The following is a 13,326-nucleotide window of genomic DNA, read 5'->3' as shown; positions in this document are numbered from 1 at the left end:
GAGTTCCATTATCAGCATCATAGTTGGCCCCACAAGACTTCCTTTTTAACATTCCATATGTTATCTTAATGCAGAGGAAGTAGATTGGGGCCCAAATAGAACGTTCAAGCATTGTTTTTGTTTTTATTGTTGAAAGGGTCTTATAGAATCACAACTAGACCTTGACTGTTGCCGTCACCAACAGTCACCAACAGTGTTTTTTTTCCCTTTTTGGTCAGGGCCCATGGATTTTACTGTGGTAGGTCAAGTGACCTGAGGATGGCGGTGTTGAGCATTTGTCATGCCTGAAGTTTGAAGTCTGCGCCGATTCTTAGTTAACGCATGCGTATTAAGCACAGTCTGCGTATTTGCAAGTGTGTTCGAACGCCATTTTAGAGCTCACCGTCTGGTTTCGTGGTCTAGTTTGACTAGAAGTGGCGTGAATAGTAGTCTACACTTTGCTGTCAGAGTAATTTTCAATCATGTCTGAAAATTCTGCGACAGTGGAGTCAGCGGTCGGCGAGATTCAGGAGGGCACCGGCATTCGCAAGCTCTCCGAGCTCAGAGTTATTGACTTGAAGGCAGAGCTGAAAAGGCGAAACCTGGACGTTAGCGGCAACAAGAGCGTGCTATCTGAACGACTGAAAAAGGTAGAGCTAATGTCTGAACTGATTTAAGCGAACAGAAACTGTGATGACGAAATCACCATCTTACTCATGTGACTGTAGACAAATCGAAGTGTGGAGGCGAGTAAATGCTGCTTGTAAGCTAGCTTACAAAGTCAACAAGTCGTCTCGTTAGCAAACCAGCTAGCACATGTTGGGTTTATAGGGTAACGCTAGCTTGCTAGCTAGCTGCTAGCGAGAATCGATGTTTGATTTATGCAGTGCTGCATACCGTTAAAGTGGTAATTTTCAGAAATCGACGTGGTGTATAATGATAAGCTTTATAGCGTGCCCATGGAAGATGCATTTTAGCACTATAGGAGTCAAAACAGTATTTCATAACATTATGTAACAACAGCGTGCAGCCATTTCCCGAACGTTAACGGTATAGCGCTAGCTAGTGTCGAATCACAGATTACAGTGTGTTCTCAATCTCAGCCAATGTTGAATATGAGGGCGGGAATATGGATTATTGTCAGCCCATTAGGAAATGTCCACATTGTCAGTTAAATTTGTTTGTCAAGGTATTCAAGCTCAAAACACACTTTACATTATATTATCTCTACATTCTCTCTGCACGTGCATTAGGCTATTGAAGAGGAGGGTGGAAATCCGGATGAGTTTGTCGTCCCACTTGAAGGGACGCTGAAGAAAACGCCAAAAAGGACGCCAAAAGGTAACGTTGGAGAAAAAAAAACTGGTTGGTGTAAATATATGATGGTGATGGTGAATTGACATCTTGCATTGGGGTTTTCTGCAGGGAAAACACAGGAGAACGATGAACCGGAAGAATGTGGTTTAGAAGAGGATTCAGGAGATGGGCAGGTGTGACTTCGATAAAATGTTGATAGAAGCTGATGCTATGATTATAACTAAGGATGTATCTTATTTGTAAGAGAAGGACTTTTATTCTTTTCAGGATGACACTGATGGGAATATGGACAGTCTACAGGAAATGGACCTTAGGGACATGAATGTACTGGATGAGGCAGACATAGACAATGGCATTACAGCAGGCGACCAGGATTGTGACATGAATGAAGAAAATGGCAATGAAGAGGAAGACCATGAAGACGAAGACTCTGAAATCCTTGCACCAACAAACGAAAATGACGAGGTGTGTTGAAGTATTGACTGTCAGTTGTTTTAGCCTCAGCCATTTCGTGTCTCCTGTTTTGAGTCATCATAATACAACTGTGCACTTTATGCCCTCAAAGGAGATGGAGCTCAAGGAGGAGGATATTGCTGAAGATAATGATGTTAAGTCTTTCAAACAGGCAAGTATTCATTTCTCCAACTCCTGACTTTAGTTATGGTGTTGTATTGCGAGAAGTATCATTAGTGCTTGTCGTCCCCCATTCATCTGTCATTCTTTTTCATAGGAGCAAGACGGGGAGCAGGAAGGCATTCAAGAAGAGATAGGTACTGTTTTCAAGGTTTTGGATATGTTTCATTGCAGGCTTTTCCTGCTTGCCATAAGTTCTCACAGCAGCTCCCTGAACATAGTATTATCATCTAGGACTTCTAAAGAAAGAGACTGGAAATCCAAAGTTAATTGCTGGTTTTGAGCATGACCGGATGGACAAGCAAAAATGATACGGTCTGACTTGTTAGTATGATTGGCATATTTTGGTGTCTGGTTGAGACACTCATTTCTGAAGGTCATGCACATGGCCAGCAATTGGTGGTCTAGTGAGTAACTTGGAGAGGTCAGCCGGTTGTTGCAGGTGAAGTGCAGTGTTTCTAGGTTCCCTTGAGAAGACAAGAAGATGTGGACGTCCATCAAGCGAAATGTACAATGGAAAAAAGATTGTCAAATCCTTATTCGGACTCTGTTTATGCATTCAAAATGATGCTAAAGGACTCCTTGGTTTTATACATCATGGAAAGACAGAAAAGACCTTCATGTGAAAAGACATTGCAAAGTTTCATCACATCATGGACTCTCATGAAGTTTGAAACAAAATGAAGATGGACTCAACTCGTTCTACATGCTGCTGCCTTGTGGCTTTTCTGCCATCTCTTTCTTGGACCAGGTGAACTGCTTAGGGCGACCTTGTCAGAAATTTAGTTGATTATGCTGTTCCTTTGGTGTTTCCAGTCTCTTCATAAGGTGTGAAATTCATTGCATATTGATATCAGAGTCCAGGGTCACTACGTTTTCCAGCCTTGCCAGTTCCACGTTAACCATTGCTGTGTTTCAGAAGTAATTAAACTCTGTACCATTCTATTCCTGTTAAATCCGTAGAAAATGAGAAAGTAGCCGGGTCTTGTAAGTCAGAGCCCCTTAAAGAAGAGCGCCCATCTGAAGAGGAGCAAGCTTCCGTCGAGAACAGTCAGAACAACGTTCCTGAGGAAGACAATGCGTGCGACCTCGGTACCTCGGCCGATGAGGCCGTCGATACGGAGCGAGAAATGTCCACGGCGTCTCGCGATCTCGAACAGGACGTGGCCGAGTCTAACAAGGCCGAATCACAAGGCGAGAACGATCAAGTCATCCACGAAGAAGACATGGACGCTCAAACAGAAACTGAAAGCACTCAGGCTAGTGCTGTTGAGAAAGGCTCAAATGACATTGAGGGCACTGTTGATTCAGAAACGGGCTGTAAAGCCGAGAGCAAGAATGAGAACGCGAAGACAGAAGAGTCTGCTGCAGAGGCTACGGCACTGAAAGAGTCCTCTTCTGTTGAGGGTGATGATCAGAAAAAGAGGTTTGTTGTTTTATGTCTACTAGAAAAAAACAAAATGGCTATGTCTGTTACATTGGTTCCTTTTGTTAACACGTTTTTTGGTGCTCTTGGGAGATGTAGTGGCCTGTGCATTCCGTCTCAAGCTCTCATTTTTGTTGTCACCCCCTCCCTCTACCCTACCCTACACCCCCTTCGTTAAGTAATGCATTGCAAATTTCCTTGACTGCCCCAAGCCTGTTTGGAGGCTTTTAAAAATCAATTTGCCTGTCCATCATTGTTAAATCCCACAAGTAACAGTAAAACTACAACATTGTTGACGTCATTGTCTGCAAAAGGTGGGTATGATTTGCCAGGTTGAAACGCTGTTAGACTTACCTCCTATTCATCAAGTGTGTTTTTCTGTCTTTAGTTCTGATGATGAAAAAACTAGCAAGCCTGAGTCTAAGGATGAAAAAGGTTTGCGTTTTTGTCCTCTTTTATATCTTAATTGTCAGTATGTCTACCTCACCCCAGTTTTTTCTATAACTTCTGTTACAGCATGAAGTATTAATTTCACTCCAATCATGCTGTGCGTGTGTGGTTAGCCCCAGCAGGTAGTGGAAGAAATCTGTGGGTTAGCGGCCTATCGTCTACCACAAGAGCAACAGATCTGAAGAACTTGTTCAGCAAATACGGCAAGGTTGGTTGACATCTGTGTATGTATAAATTGATCACTGCAAAATTAACCATGGTTCTCAGTTAATCTTCAACCTGTTCATTTTGTTTGAGCATTAGCCTTGAACTCCAATGTTAAACATGGGCCAATCTACTGGCTAAAGGTTGTCATTTCAATCATTTTGTTGGGATTAAGTCAGTGTATGGAATAAAAGACCCCTCAAACTTCTATGCTATCCTTGGTAAAAGACTTAACGGAAAGATGGCCAATGTACCATACACGGGTGAAGCCTAGTAAAAAAGCTTTTATCAATGGTAGACTTTAATTGAAATGTACTCATAGATTAGTTCTTGGTCTAATCCATGCATGGGTAAACTGGTTGCTTATCTTTTTAACCGTAGCAGGATATAGACAAGTCAAAACAATGCAATCTTATTTCTTCTTTTCTCATTGTGGTTAATCTCTCACCAGGTCGTTGGTGCTAAAGTGGTAACCAATGCCAAAAGCCCAGGCGCCCGCTGCTATGGCTTCGTCACCATGAGCTCCACAGACGAGGCCACCAAGTGCATCAGCCACCTGCACAGGACAGAGTTGCACGGGAGAATGATCTCGGTGGAGAGGGTGAGTGAATCTGCCTACATTTGCAGTGCTTTAAGAAGGCCACCTGATCATTGGGATGTCCTGCTGCAGATGATTCATATTTCAGAGTTGAAATTGAAATTAAGAGGAATGAAAGTTATATAAAGTTATATCGCTGTTGGGCCAAATATCCACAAAATGGCAATGTCACTGTGAGCAATCTGTTTTTTTTTTTCTTTTTTTTTTCCAAGAAACGCTATGAAAAAGTATTTAAAAGCTCATTTTGATATTGTTTGTCTGTCAATGATACCTAATGTTTCTTGCAGGCCAAGAATGAGCCTGCCGGTAAGAAACCAGCAGAGAAAAGCGAGGCAAAGAAATCTGGGAGCGACCGTCGTCATTCCACAGATTCCAAGTCTGAAAAGTGAGTTCTCTTCCATTGTTTTTGTTTTGTGTCTGTTTTGTGTGTTTTCTTTTCTCATATTTTTTGTTGCCTCTGAAGGACTGACAATAAGGATGAGAAGACCGAGGAGTCGGAGGAAGGCAAAGACGGAAAAGGTTAGTTTTATTCTGTTGTACACTGTGGTTCTCTCTCTGTCAAATCTTGACATTGCACTCATGCTCAAAAGAAAAACATAGACAGACATGTGGAAGCACCTTAAGGTTACATGTAGTTTGCTGGTCTTTGGTGTATACTTCAATAGTTCACAACTTTGCGATTATGGTTTTCCTCCTGATTTTTATTGATTTATTTTCCAGGACGGGATGAGAGGACAGTGGTTATGGACAAATCCAAAGGAGAGCCCGTCATCAGCGTGAAAACCAAGAGCAAAGAGAGGGTATGTGTCCTTTACGCGGAGTCAAACTATCCTACCGTGGGCCAGGTCTGCATTAGAAGACGGTCATGAAATGTGGCCTTCTCTTTCAGAGCACTAAGAGCCGCGACCGCAAGTCCTCCAGCAAGGACCGGAAAGACATCCTGTCCTTTGACCAGATCAAAGAGCAGCGTGAGCGGGAACGGCAGAGGCAGCGCGAGAGGGAGATTCGGGAGGTGGAGAGACGCAGGCATTCTGGGTACAACAAACATGATTCTCTCTTTGATAACAGGCAGATAGCTTTTAACTTGGGGCTTAAAGGGGAATAGTGCTCAAGGGAGTTGTATGTCCTCAGTCTTTAGAGATTTAATTTTGATGATTAAATATAATTGCCAATCACTGGTCTGTGGCTTTTTTTCTCTGCCATTATTGCTATTGAGAGGATGTTTAATTGGGTCATAATTATGGGTAATTATTAAGATAATAATCTTGGCTGATCCCCCTCTCCCAGTGATCGTGAACGTCCCACCGACAGCCGAGCGGAGCGTGAGCGCATCCGTCTGTTCCGGGAGCGGGAGGAGCGGGAGCGACTGTTGCGGAAGCGCAACTGGCTGGAGGTAGAGAAGCAGCGTCTGGACGCGGACCGCATGGAGCGGGAGTTCCTGGAGCGGGAGCGGCTTCGCGTGGAGTACGAGCGGCGGCGCGAACAGGAGCGCATCCACCGCGAGCGCGAGGAGCTCCGCAGGCAGCAGGAGCAGCTGCGCTTCGAGCAGGACCGCCGACCCCTCAAACGCCACTACGACATGGACGGCAGGTAAGCACCCGCCTTGTGGCAGCGACGTGGATGGCAGATTTGTTGTCTGCTTATTATGGGACAGAGGTTGAGTAGTTTTATCATTGACTCACAGCGGTTTGTTGGGATACTGTAGTCTGCATGATGTTGCCATCGCTATGTAGAACGTTTACCACTTCCAGTTAAATCAATGGAATGAGTTTTGCCAGCTAAACCTACAGTATTTTATATGCTGAGTTCTATTTACCTCTGAATTCAGAATGTGGAGTTGGGAGTAATGTCACACCAAGTTGACAGTGTTCCAGTTTAAAAGTCATAGAAACAACCATTGTTTGAGATACTAGTTTTTGACCAGTTGATGGCAATGCATTAATTAATAGGTATTGCCATGCCATGCATGCAAACATTTTCGACTGATCAAGGTTGGACAATCGCGTTTATGTGAATTAAACGTGATCAGAGGATTACTTGGAGCATTGTTGATACTATGTTGCATTTTGAGGTTTGGGTTGGTGAGATTCATCCAATTTGAATTTCAGGGGTTGGCAGTAAAAAATTCCAACTTGGAACTCGGAAATGACTTCTGGAACACACTCCATTAAATTGCAATTTCTCATTTATGATGATGAGATGATCCCTTGTGTCAAACCAATTGGCATTCCACAAACCACATGAAACAACAAATGACCTTGGCTCTCTATTTGAGCCTCTATATTGTGTACTGTATTGCATGGTGGTGGGTCACATATTCATTGCCGTTGTTGCTCTAATTAGGGTTCCTTCCAGGAAAGACGAATGGCCTGAAAAACGAATGGCCATGGATGACCGATACGGACGCTCAGATTTCAACAGACAGGATCGTTATCAGGACTTCGACCACAGGGAACGTGGCGGGCGCTACCAGGATGACGTGGTCATGGACAGGTATGGGACTTGCGCAGCTCTGGAATTTGAAGCCTTCACACTTTCTCCTCAGTACTAAGTGCCCTGGTTGCCTTTTATTAATGGTGGTATGTTTTTCTCTTTAGGAGGGACAGTACCCGAAACATAGTAGGAGACAGAGAAGGACAGGTATGAAGCACTAGCTGTTTACTAAATGTCTTTCTCTATTTACTTGTTTGTGAAATGAATAGGAAAATGAATGACTGTGTGTGACTGCTCTTATCTACAGCACTTCTCAGATCGTGACCGACATACCAGAGACTCCCGTGAGTCGTGGGGTGGTGGATATGAGAAGCGTGGTGGCGGTATAAACCCAAGGTGAACACTTCTTGCATACCAGCATTATATCCCTGACATTCATTGTGGTATTGAAAGATTGCGGACTTTCGATTACTGATAGATTATAGCGTTTACCTTTTCTTTGCAGCAGAAGCTTATTGTGACATTGAGACCGCATCAGTCAACAACTGTTTTAGTCTTATATGGATGGCCTGCTTAATAATTATTCTGCTATTAATTTCTCATGAAGATCTAAGTGACTACAAATGTATTATTAGATTCAACTTTATTGTCATTGTGCAGAGTACAAATACAGAGACGAAATGCAGTATTATGATAGTTAATGTTGTCTTGTTGTTCTTGTCTCGTACCTCCAGAGATGGCCGAGATTGGGAGGCTGGGCGCAAAATGGACGGCGACAGAGCCTGGCAAGGTGAGCCAAAAACAGGTATTCAGACGAAAACTGCATAAGTGGGTAAATATGTCTAGTAATGTTTTCTGGTTATGTATCCTCCTGTATTTGATCCCCAAGTTTTAAGTAACGCTGAATTAACTAATTAGAATGTTGTGTTAAAGAAAGTCTTTAATTAGTAGAACAATCTTAAGTACAGCCTCCAAAGCTGCCAAGAATTTCACTTTAGAGGGTGCTGGATAATTTTATGCCTAAGGAGATCTCTAGCCTCTTGACTCCATGGGTTTGATCATTAGATTTAAGCTACTCTGAAATATTCTCTCTTGTAGGGGTGTTCGATAAAAAAATAATATCTGTTGTGAGAAACCTGCATTCTTCAAAAATCTTTGTAAAACTCTCATGTTGTACCATCTCACTCTTAATATGAATAGAAATTGCATATTTACTGAACTGAATTGAAGAATTCAAATAAAAGCTATAATAAACTATTGAGATCGGCAATGCCAAGGGGCAGAGTGATGTAAAATCAGTAGTAGGTGTTTTCGGATCTGTGCAGACATTCTCAAACGATATTTTTCCCTACAATTGTGAGAAATCTATGGATTGCATGACCAATGTTTTTCCAATGACTTCCCTGGTGTGGTTTAGGTGGAGACCGGGGCATACCTGGTCAGACTCATATAGGCAGAGGAGGAATGGCCAGGTAAGGAACACTCATTTTTGTTAGATTCTTTAATTTTTCGAAGTCTCTTTGTCTTATTGTTAGTGCTTTGTTTTCTTAGTCTTATTTTCTTCCTAAAATTTTCTCCTTAAAATGATTTTCTCCTTTGTCTTAATCTGTATATATATTTTTTCTCTATAGTCGTGGTGGATATATGCAAACAGGAACGTCGCAGTCGATCTCTGGAGCCTTAAATCGGCCAAATCAGATGATGCAAGGCAGTGGGATGCAAGGAGGAGCTTTTGGTCGTCGATATTAATTGTTCACTTCCGTAATTTCTTTGAGTATCGTGTTGCTTGGCAGCTTGTACATTGCGTACGCAGGCTTTGTAAATTTCAGATGACCCTTTTTTTAAAAATAAATTTTGTCTTTCTCTTAAGAGAGCCTCACAAACACGAATGTCTACTTGAGTTTTTAATATTGCTGTTTTCCTTTAATTGTATTTATTTTTGTTTTTTGGTGAACTTTCATTCCAATAGTCTTATTTTTCTTTTGTGTTCTGGGGTGACAAGTGTGATGTGAAAGTCAGGTGAGGCACTCAGGAATGGGCGAGAACCCTGTTGTCCGCATTATGGATTGTGTGTGTCACTTGTGTTATGGATGCATTTTAATAAATTCAGAAACCAACAAATGTGTTGTCCGTATTGTATATTTGCCAATAAAAGGACATCAGTTGAAAGTGAAAGAATTTGGCAGAAGTTGCAGGTGTTTCGGAACCCAGCGGTGGAACTCCAGTGTTCTTTCAGAGCCCCTAATTACTTGGCTTGCGATCACCAAGAGCAACACGGTTGGGTCTTACAAAAGTGAAGTAGCTTACTTACCAAAGTGTTCTTTCACTCCGTATAAGCTAAAGAAAAAGAAAATACTCAGACAAAACTACATAGTAAGTAATCTGACCAACAAGCTGGGATTACATGCTACTGTTAGATCACAGAAAATACCACATTTATTTGTTTAGCAGATGTATATTATCAGAATAAATATGAGTGTTACATAAACTAGTCTTAAAGGAAAACATTCAATAAGTAAAAACCTGTGTAATAAGCACTATAAATAACAGTAGAGCTGTGTTAGTTGTGCTTCCTCTTTTCCATCCATATAATGATAGATACTTTATTGATCCCCAGGGGAAATTCAAGGTCTCAGCAGCATACATACAACACAAACACATTCTTTAACAGCAGAAAGAGTAATTAAAGTATATAATATAAAAACACAACTAAGCAGTAAGGACAGTAGAAGATAAAGAATATACTAAAATACAAATTATACTAACTAACACTTAATACAATATGTAAAAATATACTACAATACAAATTATACTAACACTTAATCTAAATTCTAAAAACAGTATCCACATAGTGGTGATTAATCAATCAGAGGCGCTTGCAATGACTGAGGCAGGGACTGAGCCTGTGATTCTCTGTGCATAGTAAGGTATGGTAAGGTGCTCTAAGGTGCTCTGTGTGAATGAGTGTCATGGTGGTAGTGCAATGGTGATAGTGCAAATGAGTAAGTCCAACAGTGCAACAATGCAGAAATAAAGTAAAGTAAAGTCTATATATCTATATATTTAACTAGAAAATGTATAAGTGTGGCCACAGTTCGGCTGTGGCATGGAGGGGGGGGTTATGCATATGTGCTAATGTGCTAATATAGCACGCAAACAGTGAGGCATAAAGACAGTGGTACAAGTGGCTAGTGGACAGACAGTACCAAACATGGAGGGGGTGAAGAGGCAGACAGACTATGCAGAGAAGTCTATCTCTCCTCTTCCCTTAAGTGAGGCATTGAACAGTTCAATGGCCCTGGGGACAAATTACTTTCTCAGTCTGTCAGTTGTGCAAGGCAGTGAGCGAAGTCTCCAGCTGATCAGGCTCTTCTGCTTAAAATTAGTGCTGTGGAGTGGGTGACACTCATTGTCCAAGATGTTGATCAGTTTGTTCAGGGTCCTTTTGTCAGATAGTGAAGTGATGCACTCCAGTTCAGCTCCCACTACAGAGCCAGCTTTCCTTACCAGCCTGTCAATTCGCCCCACATCCTTCTTCCTTGTGCTTCCTCCCCAGCATACTACTGCATAGAAGAGGACGCTGGCAACAACAGACTGGTAGAACATCCTGAGGAGCTTACTGCACACATTGAAGGACCGCAGCCTCCTCAGGAAGTACAGCCTGCTCTGCCCTTTCTTGTAGAGTGCATCAGTGTTGGCTGACCAGTCCAGTTTATTGTCCAGGTGGAGACCCAGATACTTGTAGGTGCTAACCACCTCCACATTGACCCCATCAATGTGGACTGGTAGCAGAGTGGGCTTAAACCTGCGGAAATCCACCACCATCTCCTTGGTCTTTGAAGTGTTAAGTTGAAGATGATTGAGTTTGCACCATTGCACAAAGTCCTCCACCAGGCTCCTGTACTCCTCCTCCTGCCCGTTCCTGATACACCCCACAATTGCAGTATCATCAGAAAACTTCTGCATGTGGCATGACTCGGTGTTGTAGCAGAAGTCAGATGTGTACAGGGTGAACAGGACTGGAGAGAGCACAGTTCCCTGTGGCGCTCCGGTGCTGCAGATCACAGTGTCAGAGAGACAGCGTCAGTGTCAGCAATGTCTGACCTTCAGAAGAGCAGTTAAGAATCATTCAGCACCAATCAATGCCAACAACTTCCACTTTGTAGACAAGAAAATTAAGAAATAATAGTCTAATTAGAACCCAAGGCAAATATTGGTGTAGAATTGAATATATTAACAAAGATATTTGACATCTTTGAACATACAATGTGACATCACTGTAGTCCACAGGCTTTACTTATTAGTGCAAATGTTAATTTTTCCTGTAACATTAGAAACTTCTACACTTTCACAGCACAGAATTGGAATGAAGGAAGTGGTGCAGTGAACTGATATCAAAGAGTGTCCAGGGTTTCTGCAAGGCTTTCAACAAGCCATTATCCATTATGAATGAAATTGAAGACAAACTTCATGCCCTTACCAGAAATTAGTCCCAGGAGTCCCAGATTTAGGCAAAAAGAATAAATACAGGTTATCCCATTTACATCAGTAATCTTTGCATGTTGATCTAGTTTGTGATGTGTCTGTACTGAGTAAAAGACACTGCACTCTGGCACCAAAAAACTTAAATGACCATTGTACAAGTACTGAGCCTTAACATAATTAAGACCTACTTACATGTATTTAAAGTCTGATGCGTAATAGTTTAATGCATGTCAAATGTTAAGGACTATAATTCATAATAATTACTTCCAATAAGTTTATTATAATAAACTTTTTAAGACCCATGGAAACCCTGGTGTTAAGTAAAACTCAACCCCCCCACTCAATAGACTAGCACTTGCTTGCTCATGACTCTGATGGAAGTCTTTTTTTTAGCATAGCCTATCTGTATGTGTATGTATTTAAAGACTAAGATGACCTGATCCTAATTAAGCAAATTCCATTTTCATTCCAACACATTTCAGTAGCCAGCAGAGGGCAGCAGCACATTGTGTGTTTTTAATGGTCTAGAAAATGGCCATGTCTGCCCATCAACACTTCAATAATGTTATATTTATGGCATGTGTATGTGTGGCATATTACTGCATCTTGTAAATGTCATTGTAAAAATACGCTTTTCTACAGCTAACTTTGTTTTTGAACTTGATAAATGTGCTTAGTGATGTAAATCCTCATTAACCCCAATTTACAGTTAGGCTCATAAGTTTTTGAACCCATGCTAAAGTTGACTAAGAAGAATATAAAATCATCTCTTGGAAATTGACCTTAAGCAGAGCATAGGCATTTATTTGGACAAGATTAATTTATTTGTTTGCTTGTTTGTTGATTGTTTATCTTTAATAACAGTAGTACCATAAGTTCAGCTATCTTTTTTCAAAAGAATGTGGTTAACGTGGTCTCACACAATAAACAAATACTGATGCACATTCAATTGAAAGTGATTGTTCCCAAAGATGCACCACATCCTGAAATATATGTTCATATTGTAGTTGAAAGCATTACTATCATGGCCTCACTTTAGAGTCACTTTAAGTAAAAACTGGCACAACTCACCCCACTCTCCCCTACTGATGCACATTCAATCAGTATGCATATTACATAAACAAGAGCAATGGAAAACAGAAGGTAGTTTCCAGTGAGATGAAGGCTGTGGTGTTAGTAGTGAGTGGTATGATCAGTGGCCTTCCTTTTTAATCAACAACTTTTAAGTGACCCTTCTTTTGCTCGTTAAAAGGCCAGGTGTCTATGACCGTTGTAAAAAGGGAACTGAGTGAGCCGTAAGGAAGGTACTGGACTATCCTAGAGTAACCCCTGCTCAGTGTGTGTGGCTCCTTGTGGGTGGGTTGATCTTGTGATGTCATAATTTCAGATCAGGCTGTTCTGCCTGAGCCAATCAACAGCCAGGGAGTGTGGTGGGCAGGGCTCATTGTTACATTCTCAGAAATGGGTTGATGGGGTAAACTGCCTCATCATCTGTCATACTGACACGTGCCGGGGTCTTCACATAGTGTGTGAGGCTCCAGTGTGATCTTTAACAATAATCCACCTCCCTCTTGTTTTGAGGTGCTCTATTCCGGTTCCTGGCTGGTAGTCCATGTGCTGGACTTGGCAGTGGTCCATTTTTTAGGCGTGCCAGATCAAGTGAGCAACTGGGGGAGATGAGTAGGGAGAGGGGGGCTTATCTCAGTGTGCTCTGGCCTAGTGCATCTCTCCCCCGCAGGTCCAACTGCCCCCGCAGAGCTCAAATATGAAGGCGCCCGCTTTGAAAATGTTTGCCTTACTC

At 41.9% G+C, this 13,326-nt stretch overlaps 1 protein-coding gene across 1 annotated transcript; it reads left to right on the top strand.

Moving 5' to 3' along the window:
* The first annotated feature begins 352 nt into the window (after positions 1-352).
* safb (scaffold attachment factor B) lies at positions 353-9,161 on the top strand. Its single transcript, XM_076275423.1, has 21 exons — positions 353-629; positions 1,233-1,320; positions 1,405-1,469; positions 1,564-1,761; positions 1,862-1,921; positions 2,027-2,066; positions 2,857-3,355; positions 3,744-3,790; positions 3,919-4,013; positions 4,461-4,610; positions 4,895-4,992; positions 5,071-5,126; positions 5,328-5,407; positions 5,497-5,642; positions 5,895-6,197; positions 6,951-7,100; positions 7,205-7,247; positions 7,348-7,436; positions 7,775-7,845; positions 8,458-8,512; positions 8,672-9,161. Exons 1-21 carry the CDS (start codon positions 462-464, stop codon positions 8,787-8,789), a joined length of 2,619 nt encoding a protein of 872 aa, XP_076131538.1. The 5' UTR covers positions 353-461; the 3' UTR covers positions 8,790-9,161.
* Positions 9,162-13,326: the final 4,165 nt, after the last annotated feature.

The sequence above is a fragment of the Alosa pseudoharengus genome, unplaced genomic scaffold, assembly GCF_046254945.1.
Source record: "Alosa pseudoharengus isolate Yale_2024_CS ecotype anadromous, Long Island Sound unplaced genomic scaffold, YU_APseudo_1.1 YU_APseudo_1.1_scf_11, whole genome shotgun sequence".
Lineage (NCBI taxonomy): Eukaryota > Metazoa > Chordata > Actinopteri > Clupeiformes > Clupeidae > Alosa > Alosa pseudoharengus.
This window is presented reverse-complemented; position numbering and strand designations above follow the sequence as displayed.

Coding starts and splice junctions, on each gene's coding strand:
- safb (XM_076275423.1), top strand. CDS start 462: ATGTCTGAAAATTCTGCGACAGTGGAGTCAGCGGTCGGCGAGATTCAG. Junction 630..1,232: donor TATCTGAACGACTGAAAAAG/GTAGAGCTAATG, acceptor CACGTGCATTAG/GCTATTGAAGAGGAGGGTGG. Junction 8,513..8,671: donor GGCAGAGGAGGAATGGCCAG/GTAAGGAACACT, acceptor TTTTCTCTATAG/TCGTGGTGGATATATGCAAA.